The sequence below is a fragment of the Protomyctophum bolini genome (assembly GCF_963924005.1).
Source record: "Protomyctophum bolini genome assembly, chromosome: 16".
NCBI lineage: Eukaryota > Metazoa > Chordata > Actinopteri > Myctophiformes > Myctophidae > Protomyctophum > Protomyctophum bolini.
The window spans coordinates 3,285,847-3,306,764 of NC_137877.1; the positions used below are offsets into that span (position 1 = coordinate 3,285,847).

At 42.7% G+C, this 20,918-nt stretch overlaps 1 protein-coding gene across 1 annotated transcript in view; it reads right to left on the reverse strand.

The window, feature by feature from the left end:
* LOC308330385 (uncharacterized protein) overlaps nt 1–20,918 on the reverse strand; it is a 121,124-nt gene that overhangs the window by 96,061 nt on the left and 4,145 nt on the right. The window contains exons 3-10 of the mRNA XM_080785234.1: nt 16,916–17,013; nt 9,028–9,141; nt 7,760–7,873; nt 6,668–6,781; nt 5,646–5,759; nt 3,631–3,744; nt 2,324–2,437; nt 1,004–1,114 (exon numbers count right to left, since the gene is read on the reverse strand). Of these exons, the coding sequence (XP_080641360.1) occupies nt 1,004–1,114; nt 2,324–2,437; nt 3,631–3,744; nt 5,646–5,759; nt 6,668–6,781; nt 7,760–7,873; nt 9,028–9,141; nt 16,916–16,995 (875 nt within the window). The 5' untranslated portion in view covers nt 16,996–17,013. The remainder of the gene's footprint in view (nt 1–1,003; nt 1,115–2,323; nt 2,438–3,630; nt 3,745–5,645; nt 5,760–6,667; nt 6,782–7,759; nt 7,874–9,027; nt 9,142–16,915; nt 17,014–20,918) is intronic.

Sequence of the window (20,918 nt, forward strand, 5' to 3'; positions counted from 1 at the left end):
CAGGATTGAGAAGGCGTTTTTAGAATCCTGAATGGGTCTGTTGAATTGAGCAATTGTAACAGTTATCTCCTTAACACATTCCGACCAGGATTACTGCATGTTTTTGTGAGGGTACCTACCCTAGGGGACACGGGGAGAACATGTGAGGGTACCTACCCTAGGGGACACGGGGAGAACATGTGAGGGTACCTACCTACCCTAGGGGACACGGGGAGAACATGTGAGGGTACCTACCCTAGGGGACATGGGGAGAACATGTGAGGGTACCAACCCTAGGGGACCTGGGGAGAACATGTGAGGGTACCTACCCTAGGGGACACTGGGAGAACATGTGAGGGTACCTACCCTAGGGGACACGGGGAGAACGTGTGAGGGTACCTACCCTAGGGGAAACGGGGAGAACATGTGAGGGTACCTACCCTAGGGGATACTGGGAGAACATGTGAGCGTACCTACTCTAGGGGACACGGGGAGAACATGTGAGCGTACCTACCCTAGGGGACACGGGGAGAACATACAAACTCCACACAGAAAGGCCCTTTCGCCAAACCCGCCTCGGGTATGGGCACTGATGACGCAGAGGAGAGAACACGCCCCCAGCACCCACAGCGGGAATCGAACCCAGGACCTTCTAGCTGTGAGGCGACAACACTACCGACCGTGCCACTGTCCCCCCTCTTGGTTTTATTTTTGATAAAGATTTTAAACTTAATAAACAAATCAGCTCCGTCGTTAAAACTCTCTTCTTCCAATCATCGCCACGGTCAAATCCTACCTCCCCTAAAAACAGCTGGAGATGGTTATTCATGCTTTGATTTCATCAAGAATAGATTATTGCAACTCTTTGTATATTGGCATCGACCAGGCGTCACTCAGGCGTTTACAGCTAGTGCAGAACACAGCTGCCCGCCTTCTCACCGGCACTATAAAATATGTTATAGTGTAAATTGTATAGTGTTACAGTGTTATAGTGTTGTATATATTTATAGGAGGGTTGACATACTGTGAATCAGGAGGTCCAGGTTCGTTACTGAAGTCAGGAGGTTCTCCTTTAGACTTGTCACTCTTCACAGACAGAAGGCTGGGAGTTGGAGACTCTGCTCTGTGGACACTTCTGGAATCATACGGACAGAAATAACAATACATCAACAACAGAGACAGTGAATAATACTACTAGAAATAATACTAAGTAAATAACAGACAGTAATTAGCATAACAGTAGCTTGTATTCCATGTAGTACAAACGGTGCAATGGAATGATTTGCCCAAGGAGATAAAGACAAGTGCCTCTCTAAACACTTAAAACTTAGGTCAGGATTGAGAAGGCGTTTTTAGAATCCTGAATGGGTCTGTTGAATTGAGCAATTGTAACAGTTATCTCCTTAACACATTCCGACCAGGATTACTGCATGTTTTTGTGAGGGTACCTACCCTAGGGGACACGGGGAGAACATGTGAGGGTACCTACCCTAGGGGACACGGGGAGAACATGTGAGGGTACCTACCTACCCTAGGGGACACGGGGAGAACATGTGAGGGTACCTACCCTAGGGGACATGGGGAGAACATGTGAGGGTACCAACCCTAGGGGACCCGGGGAGAACATGTGAGGGTACCTACTACCTACCCTAGGGGACACTGGGAGAACATGTGATGGTACCTACCCTAGGGGACACGGGGAGAACGTGTGAGGGTACCTACCCTAGGGGAAACGGGGAGAACATGTGAGGGTACCTACCCTAGGGGATACTGGGAGAACATGTGAGCGTACCTACTCTAGGGGACACGGGGAGAACATGTGAGCGTACCTACCCTAGGGGACACGGGGAGAACATACAAACTCCACACAGAAAGGCCCTTTCGCCAACCCCGCCTCGGGTATGGGCACTGATGACGCAGAGGAGAGAACACGCCCCCAGCACCCACAGCGGGAATCGAACCCAGGACCTTCTAGCTGTGAGGCGACAACACTACCGACCGTGCCACTGTCCCCCCTCTTGGTTTTATTTTTGATAAAGATTTTAAACTTAATAAACAAATCAGCTCCGTCGTTAAAACTCTCTTCTTCCAATCATCGCCACGGTCAAATCCTACCTCCCCCTAAAAACAGCTGGAGATGGTTATTCATGCTTTGATTTAATCAAGAATAGATTATTGCAACTCTTTGTATATTGGCATCGACCAGGCGTCACTCAGGCGTTTACAGCTAGTGCAGAACACAGCTACCCGCCTTCTCACCGGCACTATAAAATATGTTATAGTGTATATTGTATAGTGTTACAGTGTTATAATGTTGTATATATTTATAGGAGGGTTGACATACTGTGAATCAGGAGGTCCAGGTTCGTTACTGAAGTCAGGAGGTTCTCCTTTAGACTTGTCACTCTTCACAGACAGAAGGCTGGGAGTTGGAGACTCTGCTCTGTGGTGGACACTTCTGGAATCATACGGACAGAAATAACAATACATCAACAACAGAGACAGTGAATAATACTACTAGAAATAATACTAAGTAAATAACAGACAGTAATTAGCATAACAGTAGCTTGTATTCCATGTAGTACAAACGGTGCAATGGAATGATTTGCCCAAGGAGATAAAGACAAGTGCCTCTCTAAACACTTAAAACTTAGGTCAGGATTGAGAAGGCGTTTTTAGAATCCTGAATGGGTCTGTTGAATTGAGCAATTGTAACAGTTATCTCCTTAACACATTCCAACCAGGATTACTGCATGTTTTTGTGAGGGTACCTACCCTAGGGGACACGGGGAGAACATGTGAGGGTACCTACCCTAGGGGACACGGGGAGAACATGTGAGGGTACCTACCTACCCTAGGGGACACGGGGAGAACATGTGAGGGTACCTACCCTAGGGGACATGGGGAGAACATGTGAGGGTACCAACCCTAGGGGACCCGGGGAGAACATGTGAGGGTACCTACCCTAGGGGACACTGGGAGAACATGTGAGGGTACCTACCCTAGGGGACACGGGGAGAACGTGTGAGGGTACCTACCCTAGGGGAAACGGGGAGAACATGTGAGGGTACCTACCCTAGGGGATACTGGGAGAACATGTGAGCGTACCTACTCTAGGGGACACGGGGAGAACATGTGAGCGTACCTACCCTAGGGGACACGGGGAGAACATACAAACTCCACACAGAAAGGCCCTTTCGCCAAACCCGCCTCGGGTATGGGCACTGATGACGCAGAGGAGAGAACACGCCCCCAGCACCCACAGCGGGAATCGAACCCAGGACCTTCTAGCTGTGAGGCGACAACACTACCGACCGTGCCACTGTCCCCCCTCTTGGTTTTATTTTTGATAAAGATTTTAAACTTAATAAACAAATCAGCTCCGTCGTTAAAACTCTCTTCTTCCAATCATCGCCACGGTCAAATTCTACCTCCCCTAAAAACAGCTGGAGATGGTTATTCATGCTTTGATTTAATCAAGAATAGATTATTGCAACTCTTTGTATATTGGCATCGACCAGGCGTCACTCAGGCGTTTACAGCTAGTGCAGAACACAGCTGCCCGCCTTCTCACCGGCACTATAAAATATGTTATAGTGTAATAGTGTATATTTTATAGTGTTATAGTGTTGTATAGGAGGGTTGACATACTGTGAATCAGGAGGTCCAGGTTCGTTACTGAAGTCAGGAGGTTCTCCTCTAGACTTGTCACTCTTCACAGACAGAAGGCTGGGAGTTGGAGACTCTGCTCTGTGGTGGACACTTCTGGAATCATACGGACAGAAATAACAATACATCAACAACAGAGACAGTGAATAATACTACTAGAAATAATACTAAGTAAATAACAGACAGTAATTAGCATAACAGTAGCTTGTATTCCATGTAGTACAAACGGTGCAATGGAATGATTTGCCCAAGGAGATAAAGACAAGTGCCTCTCTAAACACTTAAAACTTAGGTCAGGATTGAGAAGGCGTTTTTAGAATCCTGAATGGGTCTGTTGAATTGAGCAATTGTAACAGTTATCTCCTTAACACATTCCGACCAGGATTACTGCATGTTTTTGTGAGGGTACCTACCCTAGGGGACACGGGGAGAACATGTGAGGGTACCTACCCTAGGGGACACGGGGAGAACATGTGAGGGTACCTACCTACCCTAGGGGACACGGGGAGAACATGTGAGGGTACCTACCCTAGGGGACATGGGGAGAACATGTGAGGGTACCAACCCTAGGGGACCCGGGGAGAACATGTGAGGGTACCTACCCTAGGGCAGTGGTTCCCAAAGTGGGGTCCGGGGACCCCCAGGGGTACCTGAGGGAGTTCCAGGGGGGACCCATCTATTTTGTTCGTGTTCATAAAGTGCTAAAGTGTTTAAAGCAGTGGTTCCAAAACTTTTTCATGTCAAGGACCCCCAAATTGACACTACTTAGCCCGTGGACCCCCATTTGAAAAGATATGCCAGGGACCCCCATAAGAGAAGACGTACACATTTAGACGTCTACATTTAGACGTCTACATTTAGACGTACACATACACATTTAGCGTCTACATTTAGACGTCTACATTTAGACGTATACATTTATTTGTTATCCGTGTTGCGAGGATGAGGGGGTACCTGGAAAAATATCTACCCCAAAAGGGGTACCTGGTCCAAAAAAGTTTGGGAACCCCTGCCCTAGGGTTGGTACCCTCACATGTTCTCCCCGTGTCCCCTAGGCTAAATGTAGACGTCTAAATGTAGACGTCTAAATGTGTACGTCTAAATGTAGACGCTAAATGTGTATATATGTGTACGTCTAAATGTAGACGTCTAAATGTATAGACGTCTAAATGTGTACGTCTTCTCTTATGGGGGTCCCTGGCATATCTTTTCAAATGGGGGTCCACGGGCTAAGTAGTGTCAATTTGGGGGTCCTTGACATGAAAAAGTTTGGGAACCACTGCTTTAAACACTTTAGCACTTTATGAACACGAACAAAATAGATGGGTCCCCCCTGGAACTCCCTCAGGTACCCCTGGGGGTCCCCGGACCCCACTTTGGGAACCACTGCCCTAGGGGACACGGGGAGAACATGTGAGGGTACCTACCCTAGGGGAAACGGGGAGAACATGTGAGGGTACCTACCCTAGGGGAAACGGGGAGAATATACAAACTCCACACAGAAAGGCCCTTTCGCCAACCCCGCCTCGGGTATGGGCATTGATGACACAGAGGAGGGAACACGCCCCCAGCGCCCACAGCGGGAATCGAACCCAGGACCTTCTAGCTGTGAGGCGACAACACTACCGACCGTGCCACTGTCCCCCCTCTTGGTTTTATTTTTGATAAAGATTTTAAACTTAATAAACAAATCAGCTCCGTCGTTAAAACTCTCTTCTTCCAATCATCGCCACGGTCAAATCCTACCTCCCCCTAAAAACAGCTGGAGATGGTTATCCATGCTTTGATTTCATCAAGAATACATTATTGCAACTCTTTGTATATTGGCATCGACCAGGCGTCACTCAGGTGTTTACAGCTAGTGCAGAACACAGCTGCCCGCCTTCTCACCGGCACAATAAAATATGTTATATTGTATAGTGTTATAGTGTATAGTGTATATTGTATAGTGTTACAGTGTTATAGTGTTGTATATATTTATAGGAGGGTTGACATACTGTGAATCAGGAAGTCCAGGTTCGTTACTGAAGTAAGGAGGGTCTCCTTTAGACCAGTCACTCTTCACAGACAGAAGGCTGGGAGTTGGAGACTCTGCTCTGTGGTGGACACTTCTGGAATCATACAGACAGAAATAACAATACATAAACAACAGAGACAGTGAATAATACTACTAGAAATAACAGACAGTAATTAGCATAACAGTAGCTTGTATTCCATGTAGTACAAACGGTGCAATGGAATGATTTGCCCAAGGAGATAAAGACAAGTGCCTCTCTAAACACTTAAAACTTAGGTCAGGATTGAGAAGGCGTTTTTAGAATCCTGAATGGGTCTGTTGCATTGAGCATTTGTAACAGTTATCTCCTTAACACATTCCGACCAGGATTACTGCATGTTTTTGTGAGGGTACCTACCCTAGGGGAAACGGGGAGAACATGTGAGGGTACCTACACTAGGGGACACGGGGAGAACATGTGAGGGTACCTACCCTAGGGGACACGGGGAGAACACGTGAGGGTACCTACCCTAGGGGACACGGGGAGAACACGTGAGGGTACCTACCCTAGTGGACACAGGGAGAACATGTGAGGGTACCTACCCCATGTGAAATGAGAACATGTGAGGGTACCAACCCTAGGGGACACGGGGACAACATGTGAGGGTACCAACCCTAGGGGACACGGGGAGAACAGGTGAGGGTACTATACCCTAGGGGACACGGGGAGAACATGTGAGGGTACCTACCCTAGGGGACACGGGGAGAACATGTGAGGGTACCTACCCTAGGGGACACGGGGAGAACATGTGAGGGTACCTACCCTAGGGGACACGGGGAGAACATGTGAGGGTACCAACCCTAGGGGACACGGGGAGAACATGTGAGGGTACCTACCCTATAGGGACACGGGGAGAACATGTGAGGGTATCTACCCTAGGGGAAACGGGGAGAACATGTCAGGGTACTATACACTGTTACAGTGTTATAGTGTTGTATATATTTATAGGAGGGTTGACATACTGTGAATCAGGAAGTCCAGGTTCGTTACTGAAGTAAGGAGGATCTCCTTTAGACCAGTCACTCTTCACAGACAGAAGGCTGGGAGTTGGAGACTCTGCTCTGTGGTGGACACTTCTGGAATCATACAGACAGAAATAACGATACATAAACAACAGAGACAGTGAATAATACTACTAGAAAAAATACTAAGTAAATAACAGACAGTAATTAGCATAACAGTAGCTTGTATTCCATGTAGTACAAACGGTGCAATGGAATTATTTACCCAAGGAGATAAAGACAAGTACCTCTCTAAAGTCTAAACCCTTAAAACTTAGGTCAGGATTGAGAAGGCGTTTTTAGAATCCTGAATGGGTCTGTTGAATTGAGCATTTGTAACGGTTATGCATGTTTTTGTGAGGGTACCTACCCTAGGGGACACGGGGAGAACATGTGAGGGTACCTACCCTAGGGGACACGGGGAGAACATGTGAGGGTACCTACCCTAGGGGACACGGGGAGAACATGTGAGGGTACCTACCCTAGGAGACATGGGGAGAACATGTGAGGGTACCTACCCTAGGGGACATGGGGAGAATATACAAACTCCACACAGAAAGGCCGTTTCGCCAACCCCGCCTCGGGTATGGGCATTGATGACGCAGAGGAGAGAACACGCCCCCAGCGCCCACAGCGGGAGTCGAACCCAGGACCTTCTAGCTGTGAGGCGACAACACTACCGACTGTGCCACTGTCCCCCCTCTTGGTTTTATTTTTGATAAAGATTTTAAACTTAATAAACAAATCAGCTCCGTCGTTAAAACTCTCTTCTTCCAATCATCGCCACGGTCAAATCCTACCTCCCCTAAAAACAGCTGGAGATGGTTATCCATGCTTTGATTTCATCAAGAATAGATTATTGCAACTCTTTGTATATTGGCATCGACCAGGCGTCACTCAGGTGTTTACAGCTAGGGCAGAAAACAGCTGCCCGCCTTCTCACCGGCACAATAAAATATGTTAATAGTGTATTGTATAGTGTTATAGTGTATATTGTATAGTGTTACTTACAGTGTTACAGTGTTGTATATATTTATAGGAGGGTTGACATACTGTGAATCAGTAGGTCCAGGTTCGTTACTGAAGTAAGGAGGATCTCCTTTAGACCAGTCACTCTTCACAGACAGAAGGCTGGGAGTTGGAGACTCTGCTCTGTGGTGGACACTTCTGGAATCATACAGACAAAAATAACGATACATAAACAACAGAGACAAGGAATAATACTACTAGAAAAAATACTAAGTAAATAACAGACAGTAATTAGCATAACAGTAGCTTGTATTCCATGTAGTACAAACGGTGCAATGGAATGATTTGCCCAAGGAGATAAAGACAAGTACCTCTCTAAAGTCTAAACCCTTAAAACTTAGGTCAGGATTGAGAGAAGGCGTTTTTAGAATCCTGAATGGGTCTGTTGAATTGAGCATTTGTAACAGTTATCTCCTTAACACATTCCGACCAGGATTACTGCATGTTTTTGTGAGGGTACCTACCCTAGGGGACACGGGGAGAACATGTGAGGGTACCTACCCTAGGGGACACGGGGAGAACATGTGAGGGTACCTACCCTAGGGGACACGGGGAGAACATGTGAGGGTACCTACCCTAGGGGACATGGGGAGAACATGTGAGGGTACCTACGCTAGGGGACACAGGGAGAACATGTGAGGGTACCTACCCTAGGGGACACGGGGAGAACATGTGAGGGTACCTACCCTAGGGGACACGGGGAGAACATGTGAGGGTACCTACCCTAGGGGACACGGGGAGAACATGTGAGGGTACCTACTCTAGGGGACACGGGGAGAATATACAAACTCCACACAGAAAGGCCGTTTCGCCAACCCCGCCTCGGGAATGGGCTCTGATACACAGAGGAGAGAACACGCCCCCAGCGCCCACAGCGGGAATCGAACCCAGGACCTTCTAGCTGTGAGGCGACAACACTACCGACTGTGCCACTGTCCCCCCTCTTGGTTTTATTTTTGATAAAGATTTTAAACTTAATAAACAAATCAGCTCCGTCGTTAAAACTCTCTTCTTCCAATCATCGCCGCGGTCAAATCCTACATTCCCCTAAAAACAGCTGGAGATGGTTATCCATGCTTTGATTTCATCAAGAATAGATTATTGCAACTCTTTGTATATTGGCATCGACCAGGCATCACTCAGGTGTTTACAGCTAGTGCAGAACACAGCTGCCCGCCTTCTCACCGGCACAATAAAATATGTTATATTGTATAGTGTTATAGTGTATAGTGTATATTGTATAGTGTTACAGTGTTATAGTGTTGTATATATTTATAGGAGGGTTGACATACTGTGAATCAGGAAGTCCAGGTTCGTTACTGAAGTCAGGAGGTTCTCCTTTAGACTTGTCACTCTTCACAGACAGAAGGCTGGGAGTTGGAGACTCTGCTCTGTGGTGGACACTTCTGGAATCATACAGACAGAAATAACGATACATAAACAACAGAGACAGTGAATATTACTACTAGAAAAAATACTAAGTAAATAACAGACAGTAATTAGCATAACAGTAGCTTGTATTCCATGTAGTACAAACGGTGCAATGGAATGATTTACCCAAGGAGATAAAGACAAGTACCTCTCTAAAGTCTATAAACCCTTAAAACTTAGGTCAGGATTGAGAAGGCGTTTTTAGAATCCTGAATGGGTCTGTTGAATTGAGCATTTGTAACGGTTATCTCCTTAACACATTCCGACCAGGATTACTGCATGTTTTTGTGAGGGTACCTACCCTAGGGGACACGGGGAGAACATGTGAGGGTACCTACCCTAGGGGACATGGGGAGAACATGTGAGGGTACCTACCCTAGGAGACATGGGGAGAACATGTGAGGGTACCTACCCTAGGAGACACGGGGAGAACATGTGAGGGTACCTACCCTAGGAGACACGGGGAGAACATGTGAGGGTACCTACCCTAGGGGACACGGGGAGAATATACAAACTCCACACAGAAAGGCCCTTTCGCCAAACCCGCCTCGGGAATGGGCTCTGATACACAGAGGAGAGAACACGCCCTCAACGCCCACAGCGGGAATCGAACCCAGGACCTTCTAGCTGTGAGGTGACAACACTACCGACTGTGCCACTGTCCTCCCTCTTGGTTTTATTTTTGATAAAGATTTTAAACTTAATAAACAAATCAGCTCCGTCGTTAAAACTCTCTTCTTCCAATCATCGCCACGGTCAAATCCTACACTGTAAAAACTATGACTAGGGTTTACTCATTAAAAATGCTGTCACAGTGTGACATCTAATAACATTGAATAGAATTTAAGCTCTGAAAAATGAGTTATATTTACTAGATATTTGTAGATATTGATTGATATTTACTAACTATTTATTTGAAATTGATTATTTTCTACTCATAATTTGACTGGATTCTGATAGAAATTGATTAAGTTTTACTCATTAATTGATTGAAATTGATTAACATTTATTGATTATTTGTTAGGAATTGATTATTTTTTACTCATCATTTCTTTAAAATTGATTTAAATTTACTAATTATTTGTTTAAAATTGATTATTATTTACTCATTATTTGATTTAAATTGATTAACATTTACTAATTATTTGTTAGAAATTGATTATTTTTTACCCATCATTTATTTGAAATTGATTTAAATTGACTAATTATTTGTTTAAAATTGATTATTATTTACTCCTTATTTGATTTAAATTGATTAACATTTACTAATTATTTGTTAGAAATTGATTATGTTTTACTCATCATTTCTTTGAAATTGATTTATTTGTACTTACTATTACCTTGAAATTGAGTATTTTTTACTAATTGTGTGATTATAATTGATTTATAATTTATAATATTTTTCTTTGAAATGTATTGTTTTAATTGATATCGCATTACTTTAAATATTTTATGAATGTCCATTTTGTTACCATATATATATATATATATATATATATACATACATATATACATATACAGTATATAATCTACTCAATGTATTGAGCAGATTATACACTATGGTAACAAAAGTGACATTTATAATAATAGATTTAAAGTAATGTGATATCAATTAAAACAACAATTTCAGAAAAACATTATACATGTAAATCACACAATTGGTAAAACAAATACTCAATTTCAAGAAATAGTAAGTAAAAATAAATCAATTTCAAAGAAATGATGAGTAAAACAATTATCAATTTTTTAACAAACAAATAGGACAGAACAAATTCATAAATAAATATTTAAAAAGAAAAAGGTAATTTGGTGTCAATAATATTAAAACTCAGGTTTAAACATTGCAGGTACAGATGAATATGAATACCATTGTAAATGTGTTCAACACAACTGCAGTTTACTCAAGTAAACAATGTATACATTATAAACATGGTACAATATACATTATACTTATTCAACAAAAAATAATACAACATGGTACAATAAAACCATCACACACACACACACACACACACTCACACTCACACACACAATTTGACCTGTGAAAGAGGCAGACATTTTCAAGAAAACAAAATAAATAAATATATATATATATATATAAAACAAATTACCGGGACAACCTAGGCATGTAAAAAACTAATCTAAAACACTCATGTGTTTTCGGACAAGGTGCAAAAGCCTGTCCCAATATTAAATCAAAATATGATGCCACTACCCCAAGTTAGTAGTTAGAAGATATTTAGATTTCGTAGAACCACCACCTCCAGAAAACTAAAACATTTAAGTCACCATGTGATACAGTCATTTCCTTATACACATACAGTATGTATATGTTCCCTGAGCCAGGTTATTTATCAACGTTAACACTAACCCAAACCCCATGAGCATAGGGCTTCTTAATCTATTTTCTTTTCAAGGCTGTGCACCTTTGGGGTCAGCTTTAGGGAATCGAGGTCCAGCAGGACTTTCTGGAAGAACTCAAATGTATATTTGAGCTCTTTGGGATATGCCAAATTGACAACGTATGTCAATCCAATGAGTATGGCACAGGCCCTTGAAAAGTTGCCCACATTACGCACTACTTTGATGCCATCTATGACAAGTCCAACGTTACTTGGACCCTCGGAGGTAGCTCTGATGCTGTAGATGGTCATCTTGGTAAGATCAAGGTCTTCTGCCACAGGGTCATCAGCATGCTGAAATTGTCAGACAGTCAAAGAGGGGAAAGTTATATATATATATTTTTTTAATTTTATCCCACGATTTTGTAACACATTTTTCACCCCTGTGTCAATTATCTAATGTGATCCTGGGCTCTACACACCCGCCGCCAACCTAGTCCCCATATATGGGGGACATGGGGAGAGCAACGGACTTGAACTCATGCTTCATTCATGCCTGAGTGTCCAAGTTGCTCCTTTTCACCTGACAGGGGGGGAGTCAACCAGTCTCTATATGGCACTTCTCATTCCTGATGCTTGAATCATCCTCAGCAGGATCAACATCGCTCCTTATTGTAAAAGGTCTGGAGGAACTCTGACATTCGTGGGTCTAAATAATTATATAGACATTAAACGAGGATGAGCATTTAAACCCTCTTATTTCAGAAGTAGTACTGAAAACAAAACCTTTAAACACACAAAGGATGTAAACTATACTGTATTACTGAACAAAACTCAGTTTGTCAAGAATTGCAGGGATAAATCAATTTACTATATTATGCAGTTACTAACGGGAGGTCTGACTTAAGGGCAGACCCCCCCACCACCACCAAGACATGCCAGGTAGACAGAAGTCACATGCTATATTTTAAGATGCACTTTGACTTACATCATACACACAAAAGTAGTCCAGTGTCTTCTCCCAGATAAACCATCAAGCAGCGAATGATGACCTCTCTGGTCTTGTTGATGTCAGGGTTGCTTGGAGACTGAAATTACAAAAGGAAACAAAGATTCAAGTTCATAATGCAAAAGATTCCACTGATCTAAAGTTGTTGTAAACACTGATTCAAACTAAAAGTGCATCTTCTTAACATATCAGGCTTAAAAGGAAACCCCTATGAAAATCATTCAGGTAATATGTCACTATATCCAATGAAAACACTTCCTGTCATTTTTCTGTCTAGGACACCAGCTGACTTCAGGAGGTCATTGTTCCCAGTAAATAAAGAAAATGTATAGCACATGAGCCTACACATACACCTCCTACAACCACTACATCTTGCATACTGTATGGATTAAAGTTCCAGAGGTGCCCACCCTTTTTTGATTTGAGAGCTACTTTCAAAATACTTGAAAAGAAAAGTATTGCATTTTGGGTTTGAGCTGACAGCCCCTTTTTGTTGTCAATTTAAAACAAGTGGCAGATTATTCTTTTAACATTTAAATAATCACACCTATGTGAAGTGAGGGGTACTACCAACCCTGATCATCTTACATCATCGCAATATCATAACATAACATCATATGCCGATTTGCTCAGTGACAGACAAAACAAACATTAAACTCTGTTCATTGGCAATGGCATTTTTATGAAAGACAAACATTAAACCTGCATATAGCGCCCTTCAATAATATATTTTACAGCCGATCTACCTTTAGGGCACCCCTGGATTTACAAACAAAACGTGAATATGTTAAGCAGGGAGCTTTATATGTACTGGTAGGCAACTTTTGTTAGGAAGAAGGAAGGCACTGGTCCTAAGTATTGACCTTGAAAAGTCACATCATTTCCAATCATGTTATTAAAACAGGCTCTAATTGTCAGAGTTTGCACCAGTGCCTTCCTTCTTCTACACTTACCAGTCCAAGACTGAACTTGGCTTGAGGTGTGTTGGAGCCGCTTTTGTTATGGGGGGGCATACTTTGGTTAGACATAGCATTGGTCCGACTGGATTAAGGTTGGTGAGGGACAGGCCAGGGTGCGTTAAAACGACCAGATTAAGGTTGGTGAGGGGTGCGTTAAGGGTTGGGAGAGGGTTACGGTTAGGTTTAGGTGTGAGGGTGAGGGTTTGAGATATCGGACCAATGGTATGTCTAGCCAGACTAGTTTCCCCGTTTCCACTTTGTATGAGAAGCTACTATGATCCTGGTTGTAGATTAATCTTTAAATCCAACCTGCATCATACAGTCGTATCTCATAGTAATATGATCACAAAATGCCTGAAATAAAATAGCAAATATAATAATCAAAGAGTATTTGAACAATACCGTGAGTAGTATGGCCTGTAACTTCACCCCCATGGCTCCACCCTTGGTGTTGAAGAGGTCCATTAGACTAGGAGTGTACTCGTCGAGCTTGGACATGAATGTTGATTCAAGGGACAGCGTTGTTATCCTCAGGAACTCATCCACGATCTGAAAGACAAAACAATGGAACTATCTTACCTAAACATACAATACCATTTTATGAACTCCATTCATGCTGATAGCTAAATCATCTGACCGTACTGTCTGGTGTGGTCACATAAGCCTGAGTAGATGATAAAATGACAACCAAAAGATAAAGTGAAATATCCCTTTAACCTTTATCAAATGGCTACAAGAACTGTGTCAAGCCTGGCGCAAAACCAATAAGTTGAAGTGTAAATCTAGGACTCATAATGATGTACCGTATATGTTCAAACCACATATACCACATATTATTTTTTCAACAATAGCCAATTTAACATTATTTTAGATGGGGGTCTGCGGCCCAATGTACATTCATGTGGGGGTCTTTGACAGGAATGGTTTGAGAACCACTGAATTGCATGTACATTATACATACCTATTGATATGATTCAGTCAGTAGTTTAACCAGGAACCCTGCTCCTGGAATCCTGGAAACTGCATCTGAAGAGATATTTAGATGAACTTTTTTAATGTAATCAATACTATTATATACACATAACAGGGTACAACATAGCAGTGTTTCCTGTGTGTTATTATGTGGCCACCATGCAATCATAATGGGGGTTCCAGATGGTCCCCAGCTAAATGATGGAAAGCTGGCAACCAAATTGACCCTTGTAGATCAAATGGACGAGTAAGGGTCAGTTTGGTTTCTTTATACACTCAATTAGAATTACATTTTTGAGGGGCGCTAGCCTTTAGTCTTTAGTTCAATGTTTGTTTTGCAAACGCCATTGACAATGAAGGGAACATTTACATCATAATGTAACTCATTACATCATAATGTCTCTTCATTGATAATGGCATTTAATGTTTGTGTTGGCACCGTTTGTTTTACATCACCAAACCAAATCAACATGAGTTAGAGTTTAATATATTAGCGCCCCTCACTTCACACAGGTGTGATTTTTGTTCTGCATTAGGTCGGAAGCCCCATACAGTAGCTCTAATCTAATGCAATGGCAGAAACGGCATTATAGGTCTATGGACCTATGGCTATAGGTAGGCTGCAACTTGAGTCTACAAATTGAAGAAATTAAATGCAGTCACATGTAATTCATAATTACTCACCTGAGTCATGTCCAAGAACAAGAATGTGAGCGGTGGGTGTAATCACAAGCAGAGTCCTGCAAAAATGAAAGTAGATTAGCATATGCCCATTAAAAGGCATCAGCCAGCCTATAATGTTACTGTACATGCAGTGTTAGGAAAGTTCACTTTCAAATAAACTAGTTCAGGTCACAGTTTTGCCTACTGTCAGCTGTCCAGATATTAAATTAAATTTCAGAATGGTAGACCAAAATTATTGCCACAACCCATAGCCATAGAACCACAGAATAAAGTCCAAACCTTAAAGTAAGCCCAAATCACTTTGGGCTTATCCAAATTAATTCCTAATTATTATTATCATCATTATTAATTTTATGTTATATTTTTACATTTTGGAAAAAATAGCCAACACTGAGGTGCCCACAACGTTTAGGTGCCCTGTGCCCAACCTTCCTGCACCCTTTTGCAATGTGAAATGCCACCGAATGTGTAATAGTTTTTATTTATTTAGTCTTTATATGGGAAAATGAACCCCCAACTTGTGAAAGCTCTCACTCACAGCCTGCATATTTCTGCTTGCTGAAAATAACTGATCCACAAGCTCACAACGTGTCACGGACGTGACGGGTTGTAAGCTTGTAGATCAGCTCGCATTTTCAGCACGCAGCAAGTTTAACTCAGTGTTTTTGGGTCGGGACACATGTTCTCATTTGTGCTGTATATCTGGCTGTGACTACAGTGACTGTCTGCGTGCATCACAGAGCCTCATCATCCAGTTGTGAGCTGCGAGCTCCCATATAGACTGTATGCGCGCTCCATAGATTGATTACATTAAATTCGTGACGGATTTGGGTTTTATAACTTTAAACCAAGGGATACACAGTCACATGCACACACTGGATGAATGTTATACATGAAGTCACATCAATCATGACAGAGCAGACGGGTGACAGACGACATGTTTCAGTTTCAGCCAGGGCTAAACTAAACTTGCAGACAGTAACACAAAACAATGTTCAGCTGCTACAGCAACTTATAATAAACATCTTACCTTTCTTTGGGGAAAATGGTCCAAGTTTATATAGTTCCAGACGACAGAAAGAAAATACAAGCAGCAGGCCAGCAGCTAGAAGTTCCAACACCTGCACCGTGTTGAACTGATTGGGGCAGTGATTAACATCTACATACAACCAATGAGTAAAATCTACTCATTTTCGACATCTATCGTTTTTAGTGACACATATAATTAAATTCTAGTCAGTTATGGAGAGCTGATTTTATTCAGACAACATTGTGTTAATGCAATTCATAAATAACTAAAATTGGTATGAAAACACCTTCTCCCATATGAATAAAACTTACATAATTCCTGCATAATTGCAATGACTCAACAATACAATTAAATTCTACTCAGTGATTCCTACCTGATTTTATGCAAAGAAAGTTGAGTAAAATACAGTGCATTATATCGTTTAATTCAGCTCAATTTCATTGTAAACGGCACACAGTCCTTTTTATAAGCAACATGAATACATATTTATTCATTCAATATTACTTCAGCCCAGTCTCACTTTTTAGGGTGTACCTCCCCTAAAAACAGCTGGAGATGGTTATCCATGCTTTGATTTCATCAAGAATAGATTATTGCAACTCTTTGTATATTGGCATCGACCAGGCATCACTCGGGCGTTTACAGCTAGTGCAGACATACTACTGTGTGTGTGGAGGTCCAGGTTCATTACTGAAGTTAGAAAAATGTAACAGTGATGTTTATAAGTAAAATCAAATAGCAGGATTAACATACTTTGTATGTGGAGACTCTGGTCTGTGGATGTGATGTTTGACAGCTCCCTCCTCCTCCTCTCTCTCCTCACACTGACTCATCTTTGGTCTTCAGGAAACCTGTCAAGATTACAGGCATGCACGCACGCACACACACACACACACACACATGCACATTTTAACCATTTATTTATGTCAACACAAAGGAGATGCATCGAAGGACACAAATATTATTGGTGCAGTAGAGTTACTTTTACAAAACCATGGGATGTGTTTTCATGATACAATAGACATGTCACTCAGCACTCTATGGGTAAAAGTAACGGTTTCTCCGCCATATATGGTGTTTTACCTCCTTTTGGGGAATCCCAGGTTGGTGAAACCCTCTAACAACCAGTCTGTGGTATAATGTCCTAGTGAAACCCTCTAACAACCAGTCTGTGGGTATAATGTCCTAGTGAAACCCTCTAACAACCAGTCTGTGGTATAATGTCTAGTGAAACCCTCTAACAACCAGTCTGTGGGTATAATGTCCTAGTGAAACCCTCTAACAACCAGTCTGTGGGTATAATGTCTAGTGAAACCCTCTAACAACCAGTCTGTGGTATAATGTCCTAGTGAAACCCTCTAACAACCAGTCTGTGGTATAATGTCCTAGTGAAACCCTCTAACAACCAGTATGTGGGTATAATGTCCTAGTGAAACCCTCTAACAACCAGTCTGTGGGTATAATGTCTAGTGAAACCCTCTAACAACCAGTCTGTGGGTATAATGTCCTAGTGAAACCCTCTAACAACCAGTCTGTGGGTATAATGTCTAGTGAAACCCTCTAACAACCAGTCTGTGGGTATAATGTCTAGTGAAACCCTCTAACAACCAGTCTGTGGGTATAATGTCTAGTGAAACCCTCTAACAACCAGTCTGTGGGTATAATGTCTAGTGAAACCCTCTAACAACCAGTCTGTGGGTATAATGTCCTAGTGAAACCCTCTAACAACCAGTCTGTGGTTATAATGTCTAGTGAATCCCTCACAATTGATCACATTCAGAAGAACCTGAACCTGAATTCAGAAGAACTTTGTTGTGTATAGATAATGCTCAATTCAATGACATCTGTCTCTCTGTGCGTCTTACTGTGAGCACAGTTTATGTTTTCAGCACAGTTCCCTCGTTTTTGATGCACAGCCAATGCCAGTTGGTACCACAAGGTGGAGCACTGCTCCCTCCCTTACCCATACCCACTTCTGTCAGGCTGTGATCAACTGTCTGCCAGTGAGTGTCTAGAATAGATGCTAATGTTTTGAATTGACTTCTAAACAAGTTGTGATGGTGGGTTTAGGCTACTATGCTAAGCATTCAAATGACTGTCTCTCTCTCTCACTCACTGAATGAATTGAAATGCAAAAAATGGGCCATCTTCCCTGCATGTTTTTCCAGCATCAGTTCAAACGTTTTGGTAGGATATAAATAAGGCTGTGTGGCCAAACTGCAAATCTGCAATAATTGTCGTATTGTCATTTGTAACTTTATTTAACCGTTATTCCTTTTTTCATAGAAGTGTGTATTTGTATGTCATACATGTCTTTAATGTTCAGATTAATTGAAAATGGAGGATAATTCAACAGATGCAATGCCAAGGGGCTTGTCTTTGGTGTATAATATTAATTATATTGCACTGTCACTAACTTAAACTCAGAAAAGTACATTTAACCTTTATTTTTCTCGTCTATTTTCCCCCTCATCTTTTTTCTCGTCTCACCGCGCATCTAAAAGGCACGACTGCAATTCATCTTAATGTCTTTTATGGCGTGCACGGTCTGGGAAGAACCTGTTAAACAACTCACGGAACTTTATCGTTTCAATTTCCCCAGAGTAACATTTTTCAGTTCCTTGTTCCTGACATGACAAGCAGGCGCGGAGATATAGGCGAGGCAGTCGCCTCAGGCCAGGGCTCAGGGGGCCGCTCCCGCATGCGTGGTATTAAACTGTATTCTCTCTCTCTCTCTCGCTCTCTCCCACAAACACGCTGTTAAGTTACCGTGAATAAAGCTACATTTCCTGTCAATAATAAGCAGTGTAACATGTAGTTCATTGGGAGGTAAAGGGTGACGCTGTATTGTGAAGGCCCCTTCACGGCGCAGGCAGGAAATCGAGTGTTTAAACTGGGCTGCTTGGCTGCACGTTAAGAGTAGACTGATTTGCTCTGGTCTGTCCGGTGGCTGTACAGTACTGCTCTGCAATCGCCTGATAAAAGGTGAGTTTTGATTCTTTGAACAGTCAAAACAAGACCCAAAGATTACCACAGGCACTTTCAAAAGAGGGCAAGATAGATGGAGTAAAAGGTGGAATACAAACACAACAGCTCCATCCACATGCACTGAGTCTTACTTAGTGGAGGTGGGGTGAAGTCGCATGACAGGAATACCAACTTAAGACAACAACAGCATCAGAAAGACGGACGGACATGCCCACGTGAACTTTACCACTTGAATTGAAACATTAAGACACTATTTAATCAACAAATCCCGAATGTACAGACGGCAGGCGGCACAACTTGAACTGTATGCGAGTAGCGGCCTTATACACCCTCCAGTATTTTATTAGCTCCGTTAGGAATGAATGGTTATGGATATCATATACATTTTGACATGTGACGTGATTTTCAATATGCAACCTGTGAGGCTACATTATGTGTATTCATTGATTCAGGTATGCTGGTATAACTGGTATAGCTGAGCCACGTTGAGGGGTTCAGTCGGAAGTGGTATCACCGTGGTATCACCGTGCGGCCGGGGGGGTGTGTGGTAGTAGTCAATCTGGCCTCAGGGCCCCGTGGGACATTCCCTCCGCCACTGATGACAAGCCTCTGTTACGGGTCTCAGGGCTGCTGAGTACCTCATTAATAAAACTGAACCTGAATAAACAGGGATAAAGACGGAGCAATGAGTGTTGCTTTTCTTTCCAGAACGTAACTGAGGGGAACCAGAAGCTGCGCTCCTTATATTGGGACCCCAGAGAACCTGGGCTAGAAGAACAAACGTTCCGTCCTCTCACTGCATGTTACACTTTGCTAGTGCAACTAATTCACAGTATTAATTGTGAACCTTCATGAAACGAAATTATTAAATAATTAAACAGACTCTTAAAAACACATCAAGTTGGGTCACACTCTCCTGGCGCTGCCACACCTCTGTTGATTTACTCAACACTGGGGCTAATATTTGTCGGCCCCAGAGCCTATAGAAGGCTCTGCTCAGCCCTCTGGCCCCGTGAGGGGCACTGGCTTTTGACCAATGACAGCTTTATTATTTACTTTCTAATTCGTTTTCTCCATGTCCGTTGACGAAAACATGAAGTTAAGAGATTGGGGCATATCATCCAATGGATTAAAATAACGAAAGGAAAGAGACAAATATTATACGTTTTGTGGGTTTGAAATTCTTGCTTTTTGGGGCAGAGACAGACCGACACGGCTTATTGGACCCATAAAGATATAAGACACAAAGTTAAGAAACAAAATGGCTAGTTCAATCACATTGGAAGTGGCTCGGGAGACATCCTTTGGTTAGATAAGGTTGGTGAGGGGTGCGTTAAGACGACCGGATTAAGGTTGGTGAGCGGTGCGTTAACACGACCGGATTAAGGTTGGTGAGGGGTGCGTTAAGACGACCGGGTTAAGGTTGTTGAGGGGTGCGTTAAGGGTTAGGTTAGGTTTAGGTGTGCTGTCCCGTGGGAGGTTAGGTTATAGGGTGAGGGTTTGAGATGGTTAACATCGGTAGACAACTTGACTGCGTGTGCGTGCGTTTGTCTTGATTTGTGAGTTATCTTGGCACAGCGCCATGGGTGTGTACGCATAACAAAACCATGACGCTTCTATGCGACGATTGGTATGAAAAACAAAAGGGCCATTCCAATGTCGGCTATGGGGATTAATGTGGTTGACACGCACTGTAGGAGGAGAAGATGATGAGTTCAGATATGTACCAGTGCCACTGTCTGCTATGTTGTTTAAAGCTGCATTACAC